The sequence below is a fragment of the Rana temporaria genome, chromosome 7 (assembly GCF_905171775.1).
Source record: "Rana temporaria chromosome 7, aRanTem1.1, whole genome shotgun sequence".
Lineage (NCBI taxonomy): Eukaryota > Metazoa > Chordata > Amphibia > Anura > Ranidae > Rana > Rana temporaria.
Window position 1 is genome coordinate 128,710,214 of NC_053495.1, and position 16,599 is coordinate 128,726,812.

At 41.5% G+C, this 16,599-nt stretch overlaps 1 protein-coding gene across 1 annotated transcript in view; it reads right to left on the reverse strand.

Moving 5' to 3' along the window:
* Nucleotides 1-6,792: 6,792 nt before the first annotated feature.
* The window catches only part of CNN3 (calponin 3), a 62,352-nt gene continuing 52,545 nt past the window's right edge, over nt 6,793-16,599 (reverse strand). Inside the window, exons 5-7 of the mRNA XM_040359968.1 lie at nt 14,568-14,684; nt 11,697-11,843; nt 6,793-8,263 (exon numbers count right to left, since the gene is read on the reverse strand). Coding sequence (XP_040215902.1) covers nt 7,916-8,263; nt 11,697-11,843; nt 14,568-14,684 — 612 coding nt within the window. The 3' untranslated portion in view covers nt 6,793-7,915. The remainder of the gene's footprint in view (nt 8,264-11,696; nt 11,844-14,567; nt 14,685-16,599) is intronic.

The window sequence follows — 16,599 nt, forward strand, 5'->3', positions numbered from 1 at the left end:
TTATTCAATAATGTGCCATAAAGTAATATACTCAAAGAAAAAATATGATGAGTATCCAAACAAACTGAGGAAGTCATGTGACCAGAGACGCAACGCGTCGGATGGAGCCATGTGACGTCAGTTCCAGTGGTGATTTAACAGCAGTACGGTGAGGAGGCCTGTGTGTCACTACTCCCATTGCTTTTTACTGCGGTTTTTATCCTTACTTGATGTAAGCAGGTTTTTTACTAAATAAATGTACTTTTCATTTGGCAATATTGCATTATGGCTGTTCTTTGTTTCCTTTGAGCACAATTTATACAATAAGTATTATTCCTTGGAGCGAGCTGTTTCCTCTATGTATGGAATTACCCAAGATGTTTTGATGCCAATTTTTGGACGTAGTTCTTCGTCTTCATCTGGGACCTGGATGCCTTTACAGATCTATCAGCAGGATTCCTTATCTGATGAGCCTTGTTTGACCCCTTGGGTCATTGTTGGCGGTGAGCCGCCAATTCATAAATTTAATGGTCGATGTTTGGATAGATATTTTATCTGTTTTTTTTCTTCTATCAAGTTATCTCTGAGATTTTTGCCTTCATATGAACTAACTCCTACCATTGGGTTTTAGTTGGACTTTATTCACATTTATTTACTAATTTGTATGTTTGGATACTCATCATATTCATTCTTTGAGTATATTACTTTATGGAACATTATTGAATAAGCGCACCATTCTCACCTTTCTTTTTTACACCATGTTTTAGGTGCCATTACAATAAATGTCATTTGAAAATCACACTGTGATTTGTCATTTTAGCAAAGCGTTCTGACATTGCGGACAAAATCGCCACAAAAATTTCAACCAGACAAATCATCTCCATGTTGGAGAGGATGTAATATAGAAGGAACTATCGCCCACCTATGGTGGAAATGCCCAAAAAAACAGGAATATTGACAGAAGGTGTTGCAACAATAATGGGAGATCACAGGTATAGATTTTACTGAAGACCCGAGGGTCTGTTTATTCAATTGTACAGAAAATACAATAAAACAATATAAGAGCTCAGTATAGGAGTGATACCTCTAAAGCCCTACCATAAAAGATTGGGTTGAGAGAGTAGAATATATATCTATATATAAAATGGAGACAGGATGAGATAGAAACATTTTATAACATATGAAAAAGATGGAGTTTAAAAGTACAAAGAAATATGCTGACATGCTGGGGATATAGGAGAGGGAAGGAGGAGACAAAATGGTAAAAAAAAAGGGGGGGTGAGAGAATGGTGGGGAATGTATATAAATTGTTTTTAGAATATTTTTTTTACGTAACTGATATTTTTGAAAGTTAAAGAAATTATAAAAAAAAAAAAAAAAAATTACCACGATTCAAAATGCCCAGGTGTGGATGCAGCCTAAGTGTAATTTCTTTCTGCTGCCTTGTTCCTGTGCCATCTGCATTAGTCACTTCTGACATGTTTTCCTGACATCATATGGTGATGAGGATCTCCAGCACACCGCTTGTGATTGACAGCCTCAGCTCTATGCTGTGCAAAGGGGGGGGGGCAACCCCCTCCAATCAGCTTTCAGAGCTCTTGTACAGAGTTTAATTGCAGCTCCTGCATTGAGTCTTTAAAAAATGTTTCTCATTTGAGTGTTACAAGGGTGCACAGGATAAATGGCTGCAGATAAATAGGTACAACTTATGCAGGAGGATTTGTTTCATCTCTGTGCATCACACGAGGCTAGTATAGGTAAGGATTTAAAACCACTTTAAGTTTATAAAATGTATCCATGTATCCAGAATCATGTATTGCTTCTTGGTTGAACAGCAGCATCTGGTTATAGGTCTTTATGGCTTGGGAGTGCACAGCCTGTGGAGTTCCCAGAGCACCAGATTACTGGCAATAAGGAGATTTTACACCGTCTCCTAAATGAATATGCCTTCCGAGGTTTGGTTATTTCCAGCTAGAAACATACCTGGATATTTTATAAAGCTACAGTTATCATGGATTTCTCCGAGGAGCTCTCTTTGAATAAACAAATTCATGCAACATTCCATACATTTTCCATTAGTAAAAGCTTGCCAAGCTTCCTGATGGACACATACCATTTGAGTATGTTTGGCTAAAATCCGATTTTTATATAAACCTGCTGTATTTACGCAAGAAATTCCTTACATGCCAGGAATGTATAAGGATGTGGCCTAAGCCTCAGCATCTCCATAGCATTAGGCACGGCAGTGGCCACTGAATGCAGTACAAATCTATGCAGGAGCTCAGAAGACTTGGAGTCTTTTCCGAAAGGGACAGTCAGTAGGTCCCCCGAGAGTCCGATTAGGCAGAAGCCTCAAACAGCACAATGATTAAAGGCAATATTCCTGTTGGCATTCTGCCCACCATTGGATATGTATTTGTGGCAAGAGTTACCAGAGCAGAAAAGAAAGGCAGGGAATGATCCACACCGAACCCCACAGAACACATAATGAAAGTGCCAGTTCCCTGAAGGAGCCAAGGCTGGAACATCACCTGATTTTAGGCCAAGGCTTTTATCTCATTGTGAATTCTAAATTCCACCATGCATTATAGTTCTGGTATCATTTAGTACCTTTTATTTTTTATAAATGATTGCAGTGCTTTCTTCTGGTCCATTTTTTCAAAATTTAATACACTTTTGTTTTGTTAACTTAAATGCATCTAAAAAAAAAATTGTGGCTAAAGTTTTGAAAAGTGGGGACAAGTTTGAAATTTTTAGTGAAGTTTCTGTCCCCATGTACTGGGCAATGAGGGGGAAGAGTTTGGACTTTATATGCAGCCAGGGAGATGCCACAGCAAGAATGTGTTTGGCAGGTACAGAGCGAGTTAATACTGTATAGGTTACATGAAAATATATGTATTTTTTTTTTTCCATTCCCGCTTTCTCACGTTTACAATCTTTACATTTTTTGTATTTTTTTTTTTTTTTTAATACTTTTTTGAAGACACCTTATTCCTACATCCTCTCCCGAAGAATGGCAGAAGCCACAAAAAGCTTTGAGCCATTAGATGCATCCCCCCACACACCCGTTAACCTTATTTGATTGGAACAATCTTGCAATGTAATGTTTACCACAGAGGAAGGGTGTTTCACCTTCCTCTGGATCAGCTGTGGGTATAGGATTGTGTATATGGTATCGTTTGATGATATTTTTTTTTTTTTATGGTTGAACTAGATGACTTGGAATTGTCTTTTTTCAACCTGACTTTGTAAACCACATTGTGGAGACATGCAAGATGACTTTATGATGTTTGCAATACTATACTACCATGTTCCATTTTGTATGAAATATACATTTATTGTATTTTGTTGTCATGCAATATGCAGCCTATACAGTTCTAACTCGCTGTACCTGCCAGGCACATTCTTGTGGTGGCATCTCCCTGGCTGCATGCTTCATATTAAGTCCCAACCCTTCCCCCTCATTGCCCAGTAACCAGGGATGATCGGCTTGTGCGTCATATAAAGTCCCAAACCCATATTTTTTTTTTTCCTCCATATGTCCCCAGATTTGTCCCAATGACCATTGTTACTATAAACAGATAAGGAGCAGAAATCCAACATTTTCGTGAAGTAAAACCTTCTGATGACACCTCTTCCAAGGACATCTAAATGTTTTACATTTTCCATGACATTGTTATTTTAAAACCATTATGAGATGAGGATTAACAGTTTGTTATATCATATTTTATCAATGTCTGAAATTCACCTTTAACAGAAGAATTTGGGGGTCATCAATGCTTTTGAAACGGCTCGTCACCTGGTAGTCTGATTCACCAGTCTAAATCAAGCACAGAGTAAGTGAAAAAAAAAAAACCTGGTCATAATTAAAGGCCAGGGTGTCAAAAGTATAAGAGCCTTTTCACACTGCAAGCGCGGGGGCGTCGGTGATAAAGTGGCACTAGTTTTAGCGGCGCTTTACCGTAATTTTTGAAGCGCTTTTAACCCCTGCTAGCTGCCAAATAAAGCATTAAAAGTGCCTGCAGAGCGGTGCTGCCAATTGATTTTAATGGGCAGGGGTGCTTTAGGACCAGTGTATACACCACTGGTAAAGCGCCTCAAAGAACCTGCTTGCAGGACTTTTTTGATATCCAACCGGCACGGCACCCCGCAGATGGAGCTTTTTAAAAGGCGCCATTTTTAGTACTAAAGCACCTGAAAAGCATCTCCAGTGTGAAAGGGGTCTAAAGGCCAGAGAAATTGGCATGGCAGCCAGGCACATGGCAGTTTCAGAAACCATGGCTGATCCCCAAAGTCTCCCTTCTGTTTTTTGCACATTGTAAAGTACAGGACACAGGCAACTGGGTTATATGCAGCTACCTTCATGTGATAGAACACCTTTTGGGTCATTCTCCATAAGCTCCCTCCCGCTGTCAGCTAGCTTCAGTTTTTCGAGTGTTCTTCAGTGATAAGCTTCTCTCAGAGAGGAAAGGTCCATCATCTTTTTATGGCTGTTTTTCCCCCTTTCTCTGGATATTTTCCATAGCGATTATTTTATCAAGACTTGGCTGCACCAAAGCCACTGACGCTTTTTCTGCAGCTTCCGAATTGGTTGACTCCCCAGCAAAATTTTGGGAAACTTTACCTGGACTCGCATTAAAGCGCAAGTAAACCCATCCATAAAACTGTTACATTTCTGTCACGCGCTGTAAATGAAACACTCCCATTGGTTGCGCTCTCAACCAAACCATCCAATGACTGGTGTCATAACTGATCACATGTGCAGCATCATGGCAGCTGTAGATTAAACAGGCAAAGATGGCAGCTTCCTTGGCTGAAAACTATAGGGGGGGGGGGGGGGTTACTCGCTTTAAATGGTCAAGGCCATCCTGTTAATGTTGCTTTTAGCACTGATGCTGCTGCAGGTGCAGCCTTAGCATGTGGGCAAGTTTCTATATTGGGGGACTGTTCCTTTGCCATTCCTAGATGGACAGCAGTGGGTGGGGGGGAATGTAGGTGGATTAGACAGAGCACCGTAGAAGTCTATATATTCTAATGAATAGGGTGCCTTCCATCCCAGTCAATGCACATTCTGGCAGATCTGTTAAAACTTCCTGGCATCTTTTTCAAGGCTGCCACGTGGGCTTCTGTTCATAGAATTGTTAAATTCTATCAGGTGGCTGTTCCAACTTCTTTTATATAAGGACACTTGTCCGAGGATCCGGCTTTGGGTGCAGGCGCTGGCATCTCTAGTAAGGAAAACAGGGAGTAAATCCATGTGGCTTTACAGCCGTATCCTCCTGCGCAAGTCATGCTGCACCTTGTGCAGGGGAAGGAGGGGGTCTGAGCTGCTGCGATCTGAGGCAGAAGTGGGTACCCACTCACCCCCAAAAAGTGCCAAATGTGGTAGTGGAGGGTGCAAACAAGTAGAGCTTCCATTTGTGAGTGGAGCTCAGCTTTAACCAGAATCTGGAGTTCATCCGTGGATCTTGGGCAATTCTCTGGGCTTTGCTACTTGCTTGGCAAACTATTCTTCCCATATTTCAAATTATACCTGTCAGCAGCTTGCTTTGTTTCTCCCCCCCCCCCCAATAATAAATGGGCTCCCCCCATCTTTAACCCCAATGGTCTTTATATATTTGGGCCTTTACAAAGCGGGTAAGCTGTTGAATCAACTAACATGCACAAACAAATGAAACCGAGACAGTTTGAGATCTCCAAAGAAAAAAAAAAAATATCAAAATTTATTTATAAAAAAATACAATGGGATCGGTTTATGCTGAGAAATGTGGCAATAAATACACATAAAAGAAACTAAGCACATCTAGATGGGTACATTATGGCACAGACAACTGTAAATGCACTGTCATTAAAATCCTTTTATACCCAATGGGTGTCTACAACATGACTGGCTGCAGGACCTTGGAGCAATGGAGACAAGACATTTGCATATTTGCATGGTCCAGACTTTTTTTTACATGGTCCCTTCATAAGACAACTAAACATTGCAGGGCAGGTTACAAAGCACAGGATTTTCCTGCCAGCAGCACGGGAATATAAAGGGTACACTTTCTACATCTCTGAACATGTGGTCCCTTCACCTGTCATAACCGTCAAATCTTCCTGCCAGGCCAAGTTAGAACATGATTTACCATTTCATGCTGGAATGTTGTGTACAAAGGTAAAGATTATGTGCAGAACACATTAAACTGTCATTGACCTTGCTGGAGGCCTGCAACCACTGGCTGCTCTGCTGGGTGGGTTGACTTCATATTGGTTAAACATTTTAACCAAGGAATCCCAGCAAATATCAAGTCTTCTATTAAAATTAAAGACACCAATAAACTGCCATTTAAAAAAAAAATTAAGAATTTGTACAGTCTTTATCTGAAGATAAAAGCCTGCCTTTCAAACTATAAAATCACAAGCTGTGTAGTCACTAGCCACTCGCCAACATAAATTGCAGGCAGTCATTTTCATTTTATGGAGGTTAATATCCTAAACATCTCGGTGGATGAAGCTTGAACTAAAGTGTTAGCAATAGGTCACAATTTATTCCCCAATAAAGGAGAACCCCACTCCTGGCTACATACCACATCTGACTGGCGGCACAACGCCAGTTACTGGTAAGAGGGCTAGGAAACACCAACATACGGCAAGTCTATAAACAAAACCCAGTTCTTCCAGAACAAAGCTAGACAAATCCATTTGACTGGCCATGAATGTAGGATCCTTCCTCCAGACCCCATATGCCCAGTCACAGGGACATGGAAACAGAAAGTAGCCTTGCAGTATGAAATTTAGAGACGCGATTGCACCACACACTATACTTGGCTATTTTCTAGAGATCAGTCTCACCAACATTTACAGTAGAGATAGATGCCATCATTTTTATAACTTTGTATTTAACTTACTGAATTAGAACCTCGCAGGACTAATGCAGCACGTAGAAAATGTCCCCATGCAGTGGTGGGAATGGGTCCTTGGGAGGTACAGCGCAGTTCAAATGAAGACATTAGCTTTACCCAAACCACCATGTTGGAGGACTTTAAGAGCCACCCACTGCAGATTTTCCTTACTTCGTTTTATTTATCCTCCTCTTCCCCTAACCACCATTTTCACTGAACAATCACTAATCTGTTGCACCCAAAGCCTCGGACAGACAGGAAAGCCAGTCACAAAAGGACAATATCACCACCACCAAAATATTCCTCACAAATTGCACCTCTCAGACAGCACAGCTATAAACAAGACTGATGTCTGCAATTTTCTAGGTGGGGAGATAACCGAATGTATAAACATTTACAAACTACTGGGAACATTATTCCAGAATTTTCTTCCTGTGCAGTACATGTGGTCCCGTGGGCAGGAAAAAAAAAAAAAAAGCAGATCAGAGCTCTGCTAAGGCAACTAATAGTTAAAGTGTATCTGGTAAGAACACACCATCTAGTTAAGGCAGCCATTTTGTAATAAAAAAACATTTAGCCAAAGAAAATGCTCACTTCACATCATGGCTACTGCCTACATCACTTAAAACCACCTAAAATACACTATGGAAATAGAAAACTAGTTAAAAATGTTACCTTAGCCATTGGCAATTAAAAAAAAATACAAGAACTTATGTAGACTTATGAACGTAGGATGCAATATGATATGTATCGCAGTAAAATGCATAGTCCTTAACTGACTGTACAAATCTCCCTTCCGTATTCACAGTATTCCTTTTACTTCATATGCAGTTCCTGGTAATGCTGCCGGGTAACCTCAATCTCAGCACTAGAAGGCAACTAGGGATACAAGGCAGAGATGAAATAAGGAATGTACATAAGGCAATTTGTTTTTCCATATTAAAGCATAGTAGTGTTTAAGGAAGACAGAAAAAAATAAAAAATTACACAAGGCTAGCTTGGTCTTCATTGAATAAAATAAGAACTAATACTGAGGAGACTGTATAGACCTAGTAATCTATGCCCTGGTCACTGTACTGGCCATGGTAATCTCTAGGGTAGTCGTCTGGGTACTCTCCTGTGTATTCTTCAGGGTATTCTGCCTGATAGTCGCTGTCGCTGATCTCTGAGCCATTTGTGCCGGTCCCTTGGCTGCCATTGTGTATGATTGGTTCTGTGGGGGCGGCGCAGTATTTGGGGTCGTACACTTGCCGGCCAAGGCCATATACGCTCATTCCCTTCTGAGATGCCACTTTATTGGTGCCCATTTGTAGTGAGATTGTGGAGTTGTCGATGGGCTGAAGAATTCCTTTCTGATCATAGATGTCTCGTCTTGTTCCTGGTGCAGACATACCAGCCTAGCAAAGAAACAAAAGGCTTTAGTATAGCTAAGATTAATCTGTATTCACACTTCCATAGCTTTGCAGATATCTCCACGTTATCGAAAGAATACACAATTTTCTCACAACTTTGGCAAGATCGGGCCCAAATTATACCGGACCGTTCCATCGCACTAAGTTACCATGCATCGCTTTGTTAGATAACTTGTGTTGCACCAACTACCTGCCGACTGCTCAAAGTAAATATACTGCTAGCAGGCATCAGGTACAGGCACAATCGCATGTGTGCACATGACGACCTTCTGGCCCCCTGCCGTGATTGGACACAGCACGAGTTTGGCAGACGATTTCAACCAATGATTTTGGCCAAAGTCAGCTGTGTCCAATTACACACAGAACTCTGTATAGGGAACAGTGATCTGGCCCTTCTCCCTGAAAAGCAGGGAGAAAAAAAACAGGCAGAACAAAAAGAAAAGCACACATTATACATTGTTAGGCTTGGTGTTAACCTTGATTGCCCGTAGATCATAACCACTTCCCAGCCAGTGTCATTAGTACAGTGTAAAACATCACAGTATAGCATCTATAGCTGTGTAAATACACCATAGTATCTAGATGCTGAAACGTTCACACAAACCAATATGTTTTTTTTACCAGAATACACTTTAGCCTAAATTTATGAAGAAATTGCAATTATTTTGTATTGGATTGGTTTAACAGAAAAGTAGAATGACCGCATAATTGCCACTTACAGTAAGAACAGTACTGAAAAGAAAAAAATGCACTGGTCATAAGGGGGGGGGGGGGGGTGGATAGCCTTCCGTAGGTCAATGGTTAAGATGTATCCATTTATTTAGAATGAATGCCACAACAAGGCACCACACAGATGAAGCCACATCTTACACTAAAGACAAGAAGGCGCAGGACGTTTTTTTTTTCTCAAAAACGCACACATTTCTAAAGGCCCGTACACAATCGGACTTTTTGACAACAAATGTCAAACTGTTTGATCGGACAATCCGACCACGTGTACGCTCTATCGGGCAAACTTTTTTGCCTTTTCAGACAAATGTTCGCTGTACAAACAGACAAACTTTCTGGCAACAAATGTCCGATGGTGGCTAATCCTATTGTGTGTACACAAGTCCAAAGTACAAAACACGCATGCTCAGAACCAATGCTAAAAATCAGACAATAGCAGGAGTTGCCCAAAGGGTGGCGGTAAAGAGCTGAAAAAAAAAACACACGATTTGGTGAATGTTGGCTGAAAAAGTCCTGCCGTGTGTATGCATACCAAGTTCACGGCCAACGCCCATTGTGAGCAAAATCCACGGAAAAGTCTGATGGAAGTCCGATCGTGTGTATGAGGCTTAACAGTGTTTTTTGTTCAGGGAATTGCATGCCTTCCTAAATCACGTGTTAAAACCAAATACAATTTAAGTATTTTCGAACAACACTTTTTTTTTTTATAAAATCGACTAATTGTGTGGACATCTTAAAGTGGCTCCAGTGTTTTTTTTTTTTTAACACTTGTGCAACATGTGCTGTGACTTGGGTCTGCAGACTCGCATGACAAGTCATACCCCATGATTTCCAATGGGCAACGTTCATATATGTGTGACTTCAAAATAGTCCCTGCACTACTTTAGCTCCATTAACCTTAAAGCGGTAGTTCACCCACAATCCCATGATTTTACCATCGAGACAGGCATTGTAGCGCGAGCTACAGTATGCCTGTCCCGATTTTTTTAACCCCGTACTCACCTTGTAGTCGTCCATCGTAGATTCCGGCTCCCGCGGGGAATGGGCGTGCCTATGGAGAGGGAGGATGATTGACGGCCGGCCCTGGCACGTCACTCTCCCCGAAGACAGCCGGAGTAGGTCTCGGCTCTTCACGGCGCCTGCGCACAGGCTATGCGCACGCGTCGTGAAGACCAAGCCTATTTCAGCTATTTCCGGAGATGCGTGACGCGCCAGAGCCGGCCGTCAATCATCCTCCGTCTCCATAGGCACGCCCATTCCCCGGTATCTTCGATGGACGACTACAAGGTGAGTACGGGGGTAAAAAATTCGGGACAGGCATACTGTAGCTCGCGCTACAATGCCTGATTTTAAGGTAAAATAAATGTATTTATTTTTTTTCCCGTCGATAGGGTGAACCCCCGCTTTAAGATTACACAGGCATTGCTTCAAGCAAAAAATGCACAACTCAGGTCACACAAGTAAAAGGGGCCTAAAGCGTTTTTTACTTAAATGCATGCTATGCATGAAGGTAAAAAGCAGTGTAACAGGATCTCCCAAGCCCGGTTTCGATCCAGTGCTGTGCACAAGAGCAGCGGCACTCTGCTCTCTCCTCACTGGGCAGATTCATAGTAAAGGAAGCGGGCAGCTTGGGAAGCCCGCACAAGTACCCCCGTAGAAAGCAATGCTCTATGGGGGGACCAGGAGCACCAGAAGAGGAGGATTGGGGCTGCCGAGTAGTTAAGCATAACGTGTTTATTATTTTAATAAAAACAAAAATATTCAAAGCTTTACAATCCCTTTAAGTGTTCCCTGCTAGACAGACATTCTTACGGCCAGCGTACTCTGTCAGAGCTGCCACGTTTCCAGGCAAGGCCTCATGCACACTGGACGTTCAACCTCTTCCCCGTCCGCGCTATAGCCGAATGACAGCCACAGCATGTCCTCCCCTTTGCACGATCAATGCGGGGCACACTGTAATCTCTCAGGTGATCGGAGTAAGGGCAGAGAATATGTTTTATAGAATAGGATTTATTTTTCCCATTGTGGTGAATATAGTAGTACTGTGTATGATTCTACTGCAGTATAAATGTACATTATGAATATAAAATATATTGCATAGTGGTAAGAGAAAAATTATGTGATCTAGTGATTAAAATCCTTAGGACAAAATGGTACCTTTAAAAAAGTGGTAGTAAAGGCAGAAGATTTTTTATCCCAATGCATTCTATGCATCAGCCCCCCCAATACTTACCTGAGCCTCACCTCTTTCCAGCGATATTGTAGGAGTGTCTTGGCTGCCCAGGACTCATTGGCTGAGAAGGCAGCGTGGCGCCATTGTCTCCCGCTGCTGTCAAAGTCAGTCAGCCAATGAAGAGAGAAGGGGGAGGATCAAAGCCGCGGCTCCGTGTCTGAATGGACACGCGGAGCTGCGGCTCGGCTGCCTCCATAGCAAGCTGCATGCTGTGGAGGGACTCAACGGGAGGGCCGGCCCAGGAGAGCCAGCGAGGGACCCGAGAGGAAAAACCAGGCTGCTCTGTTAAAACCACGGCACAGAGCAGGTTTGTTATTTTTAACTAAGTATTTACTTTAAGCTCAACTATTAAAAAGGAAAATCAGTTCTATACAACATGCACACATTGCCTGGCATCAATGAAAGAAATGACAATACATTGTGCATTTAATTATTGGCGCTGATTGGTATATTTACCTGGCTGGCACCTTTGTTTGTTCCCATCTGTAAACTGATTGTCGTCTGGTCAAATGGTTTATCAGTCTGCATCTTTGGATCATACAAATGTCGTCTTGTACCGTAGGCCGTCATTCCTGCTTGGCTTGCACATTTGTTTGTTCCCATCTACGGAAGCAAAAAGGAAAAGATTCTGTCAGGTGTACTTCCACATTCAATAAAAAAAAAAAAAAAAAAAATTATGATCAGCTCATCCAGAAATGGCTTTCCCAAAGGTCGCCTCATGATGAACGATCAACGAAAAAAAAAAAAACGTTTTTTCTCTTCAACCAAAAAACGCTAACGTGGAAAAACTGCTGTGGGAAAAAAAGTTTAAAAAGGCTGAAAAAAAGTTGAAAAACTCACTGCAAAGCTACTGGCGTTTTTAGAACGTTATTTTAGTGTCCAGTGTGCATGAGGCCTGAAGGTTGAAGCACATTACCACGCTACAGCACATTATTACATGGTTTTGTTTTTTGCTTGTTTTTAACAAAGAAAAAGCTTGGCTTTTGTGTTACATCAGTGGTGCTGCTCAACTTTTTTAAAAGACTAAGTTCACCTTTTCCAAAAAAAAAATAAAATAAAATAACCTATGTAATTAAGGGGCCCCAGTAGGTATTGAACTGCACAGCCAGGTTCCCTGGTCATTTGTGTTCCCTCCCAGAAGCCTAGAAACAAAAATATTGAGAAAATAGGACAACAAATCCAACCAATAAAAACACAACTACAAGTAAAAATAAGAAATAAAAAAAATATATCATGAAACTTGGCTTAGGACTGTGGCAATAGGCTGGAATATCTACCGTGGCTTTAAAAAGTCTACACCCCCCTGTTAAAATGTCAGGTTTCTGTGATGTAATTTTTTTTTTTTTACGACAGATATAATTTCAGAACCTTTTCTACCTTTAATGTGACCTATTAACTGTACAACTCAGTTGAACAACAAACTGAAATATTTTATATATAGTTGCAAATGTGTGCACGCCAATACTTTGTTGAAGCCCCTTTTGATTTTATTACAGCACTCAGTCTTTTTGGGTATGAGTCCATCAGCATGGCACATCTTGACCTTTCAATATTTGCCTACTCCAAATCTGCCAGATTGCGATGGCATCTCCTGTGCACAGCCCTCTTCAGATCACCCCACAGATTTTCAAATCGGGTTTTGGTCTGGGCCTTTCCAAAACTTTATTCTTTTGGTGAAGTCATTCTTTTGTTGATTAGGATGTATACACTTTTGGTCATGGTCATGCTGAAAGATGAAGTTCCTCTTCATGTTCCGCTTTCTAGCAGAAGTCTGAAGGTTTTGTGCCAATATTGACTGGTATATGGAACGGTTCATAATTCCCTCTCCCTTGACTAAGGCCCCTGTTCCAGCCGAAGAAAAACAGCCCCATGATGCTGCCACCACCATGTATCCGGTGGGTATGGTGTTCTTTTGGTGATCTGCACTGGGTGTTTTTGCGTCAAACATAGCTTTTGGAATTATGGCCAAAACTTTCAACCTTGGTTTCATCCGACCATAACACATTTTCCTCACATGCTTTTGGGAGACTTCACATGCGTTTTTGCAAAATTTGGCCTGGCTTAGATGTTTTTCTTCAAAAGAAAAGGCTTCTCTACCCCACAGTCCAGACATATGAGGAATACGGGAGATTGTTGTCACATGTACCACACAGACAGTACTTGCCAGATATTCCTGTAGCTCCTTTAATGTTGCTGTAGGCCTCCTGGTAGCCTCCCTGACCAGTTTTCTTCTGTTTTTCATCACTTTTAGAGGGCCAGTAGAAAGAGCAGAAGCTCAGAGTGTAGCCTGTCCGTTCCGGTGTGCTTTCTGTGTGTCTCTTGACCGCCTCCGGTGACATCACATCTGCCCTGCGCTTCACGGTGGTTCTTCCGGCTTTCCTGTGGTTCCAGAATGCCAATAAGCTTCGCCACAGCTCCAGTGTCCTCTGAGCGCAGCGCGATGTCTGTGGGATGGATGAGAGCGCACCCCACCAGATGAGCTTGTTTTATACGCGAGTGTTTTTACTCCTACATTAAACAGGTTGTTTTAATACTACACTCAGGTGGTGCCTTCCTGTTTCTACCCCACAGAGTTGGTTTATCCGAGGACAGCTGCCACCACTATTCTAATACTGGATTTTTGGACCAATGCTTGTTGATCTGCCCTAGGGACTGTTGACCATACCTAGATGAACTTAATTATAGGGCTATAAGTGTTTATGGTTACATTGTGTTTGTGCAAGACCTTCTAGAACAGCTGAACTTTATTTGGGGTAAATCAGAGGCACTTTAAAATGATCACAGGTGTGTACCGACTTCTATTTAACATGACTTTGGATTGAACACAGCCACATCCCCAGTCATTAGAGGGTGTGCACACTTATGCAATCACATTAGTTTTTTTTTTGTCATTTTATTTTTGTTGTACAGTTTATAGGTTACATGAAAAAAAAAAGTGGAAAAAGTTCTGAAATGATTTATCTTTGCCTAATTTTTTTACGTCACAGAAACCTGACATTTTAACAGACTTTTAGACTTAAATTTAGATCCACTGTATATACTCCCTTCTCTATAACACACTTAGGACTCCAGGCCTTTTAATAGTTTTATTTATTATGCACAAGGCACCGGTGTGCAGTAAAGCCCTGGTAATCTGGTTTCTGTTTCACAATTCACATTACTCACAGCCCAACACAAATCAGCTCCAGTGACTAAGGTTAGGCAGAGATCACATGAGCCACTTGTGGATGAGTAGAGTCAATCAGGCCAAAATAATGTAACCGACAAAAACACCCGCTACAAATGAAAGCCTGCTTTTCTCCTTTGCAGTTGGGAATAACACGTTACCTGTAAACCAATAACGCTCTGTCCAGCTTTTAGTTTATCGTCATTAAACTGTCTCTTGTGCTTTTCTGAATATCTGACACCAATGTCTACTGTGGTGGGAAAGCCTTTTGTTTTTGCCTGGAAAAAAAGAAAATAAAAATCAAGAGAAACCTCTACAGAGACTTGCTGATCATCACCAAGTTATGTAAATCGATGCTTATAGCACGAGACAGTTCATTGAATAGATGCATGTTCATTTCCCTTCACATACCCCAGACATACTGCACTCAATTTAAAACAGAAAACAAAAGCACTAGTGGCTAAAGGGAACGTGCCGTCCCATACCTCGGTTACCGGCCCAACAATCCACTAGGGGAGAGGAAACCTGCATAGATAAATATGGGAAGAACATAGAAGGGGCATGTCTAGGGTATTCCAGTAGGTTTGATAACACTAGAACTACAGTAGTTATAGCACATAGTGTGTTTTTTTCCCTATTATAGCTCAATTCTTTATTAAAGTGAACCATTATGAATATTTAAAAAATGTAAATACAGTAAAAAATAAAATTTGACTTGATATACAAGCGATGTCTTGATATAAGAGTACAGTCATGTCACCACTGAGCATAAAATAGAAGAAGAGAGGAGCCTCTAAGTGTAGCAAAATGGTTACATTTAATGAAGGTACAACATTTAGAAACTCACATGGTTGATGAATAAGAGAGACATCCAAGTATGAAGGCTTTCGGGGTAAAGCTGTCCACATAGACCGTCCTCCACACCGCCATTGACGTCGTCCCTTCCACAAGTGGTTTAAGCCTCGCTTTCAGATCGCTCTACTGCAGGGTAGTCTTTCCGATCACAAATGCAAACCAACAGCAGTGAGAGCCGGCGGCGAGGAGGACGGTCTATGTGGACAGCTTTACCCCAAATGCCTGCATACTTAGATGTGCCTCTTTTAATCACCAACCATGTGAGTTGCTAAATGTTGTACCTTCAATAAATGTAACCATATTGCTACACTTAGAGGCGCCTCTCTTCTCTTCTCTTATACTCTGTAGCTCCTGCTGGATTTTGCTTCTAATCCCCTTGGGGAGGCTGCCATTTGTGGATGGATATTTTATGGTTACACAACTTTTCACATTGCTTTTTATATGGACTATAAACTGAAGGACTTGTGAATAAATGGTTGTGGAACAAATCATTTGAGTTTCCATTATTTCTTATGAGAAAATTTGTTTGATATACAAGTGCTTTGGATTACAAGCATTCTTCTGGAACAAATTATGCTCGCAATCCAAGGCTTTATTGTAGTTTTAAAAATCCTCTTCAGTGCGCTCTGCCTTATATTAACTTAAGCAAAATCTGCTTACTGGCACTGAGGCTCTATTCACACTAATGCGTTTTTTGGTACATTTTGCAAACATGCAGGGACATTTTTTTTTTTAACATGCGTTTCTATGGAACATGTTGACATCAATGCATTTTTGTGCCTCTGCGTTTTTTTGGAAAGAGTCAGGGACTTTTCCTGCAAAATGCAGCATTTTGCATGCAATAGACTTCAATGGATCACATCTAAAAAACGCAAGTACCGCGTTTTTATTGCAATTTTGCGTTGATTGTTTTTTACACTGTATATAGCTGGTTGCTAATGAGGGAGCCAGGAATCCACGGCGTGCTTAACCGATGAGTCATCAACGGGCCATCCCACCGAATGTATAATATAAATAAAAAATAAAAAACAAACACCACACACCCCTTGCCCCCATGTTGATGAGGACAAGGGTCTCTTCCCAACAACCCTTGCCTGGTGGTTGTCAGGGTCTGCGGGCTTATTGGACCCCAGATCCCACCCCCCCATATGAATAAGTATGGGGTACATTGAACACACACAAAAAAAAAAAAAAAGTAGTGTAGTGTTGCTGCATCCCGCTGATGTCCTGCATTTCTTTAACGATGGGGGTGTGGCAATCGGATTGCATTACTCGGAGACCACACCCCCTTGTGACATCACTGCCCAGGGCATGATGGGTCGGATGACTCAATCCGAT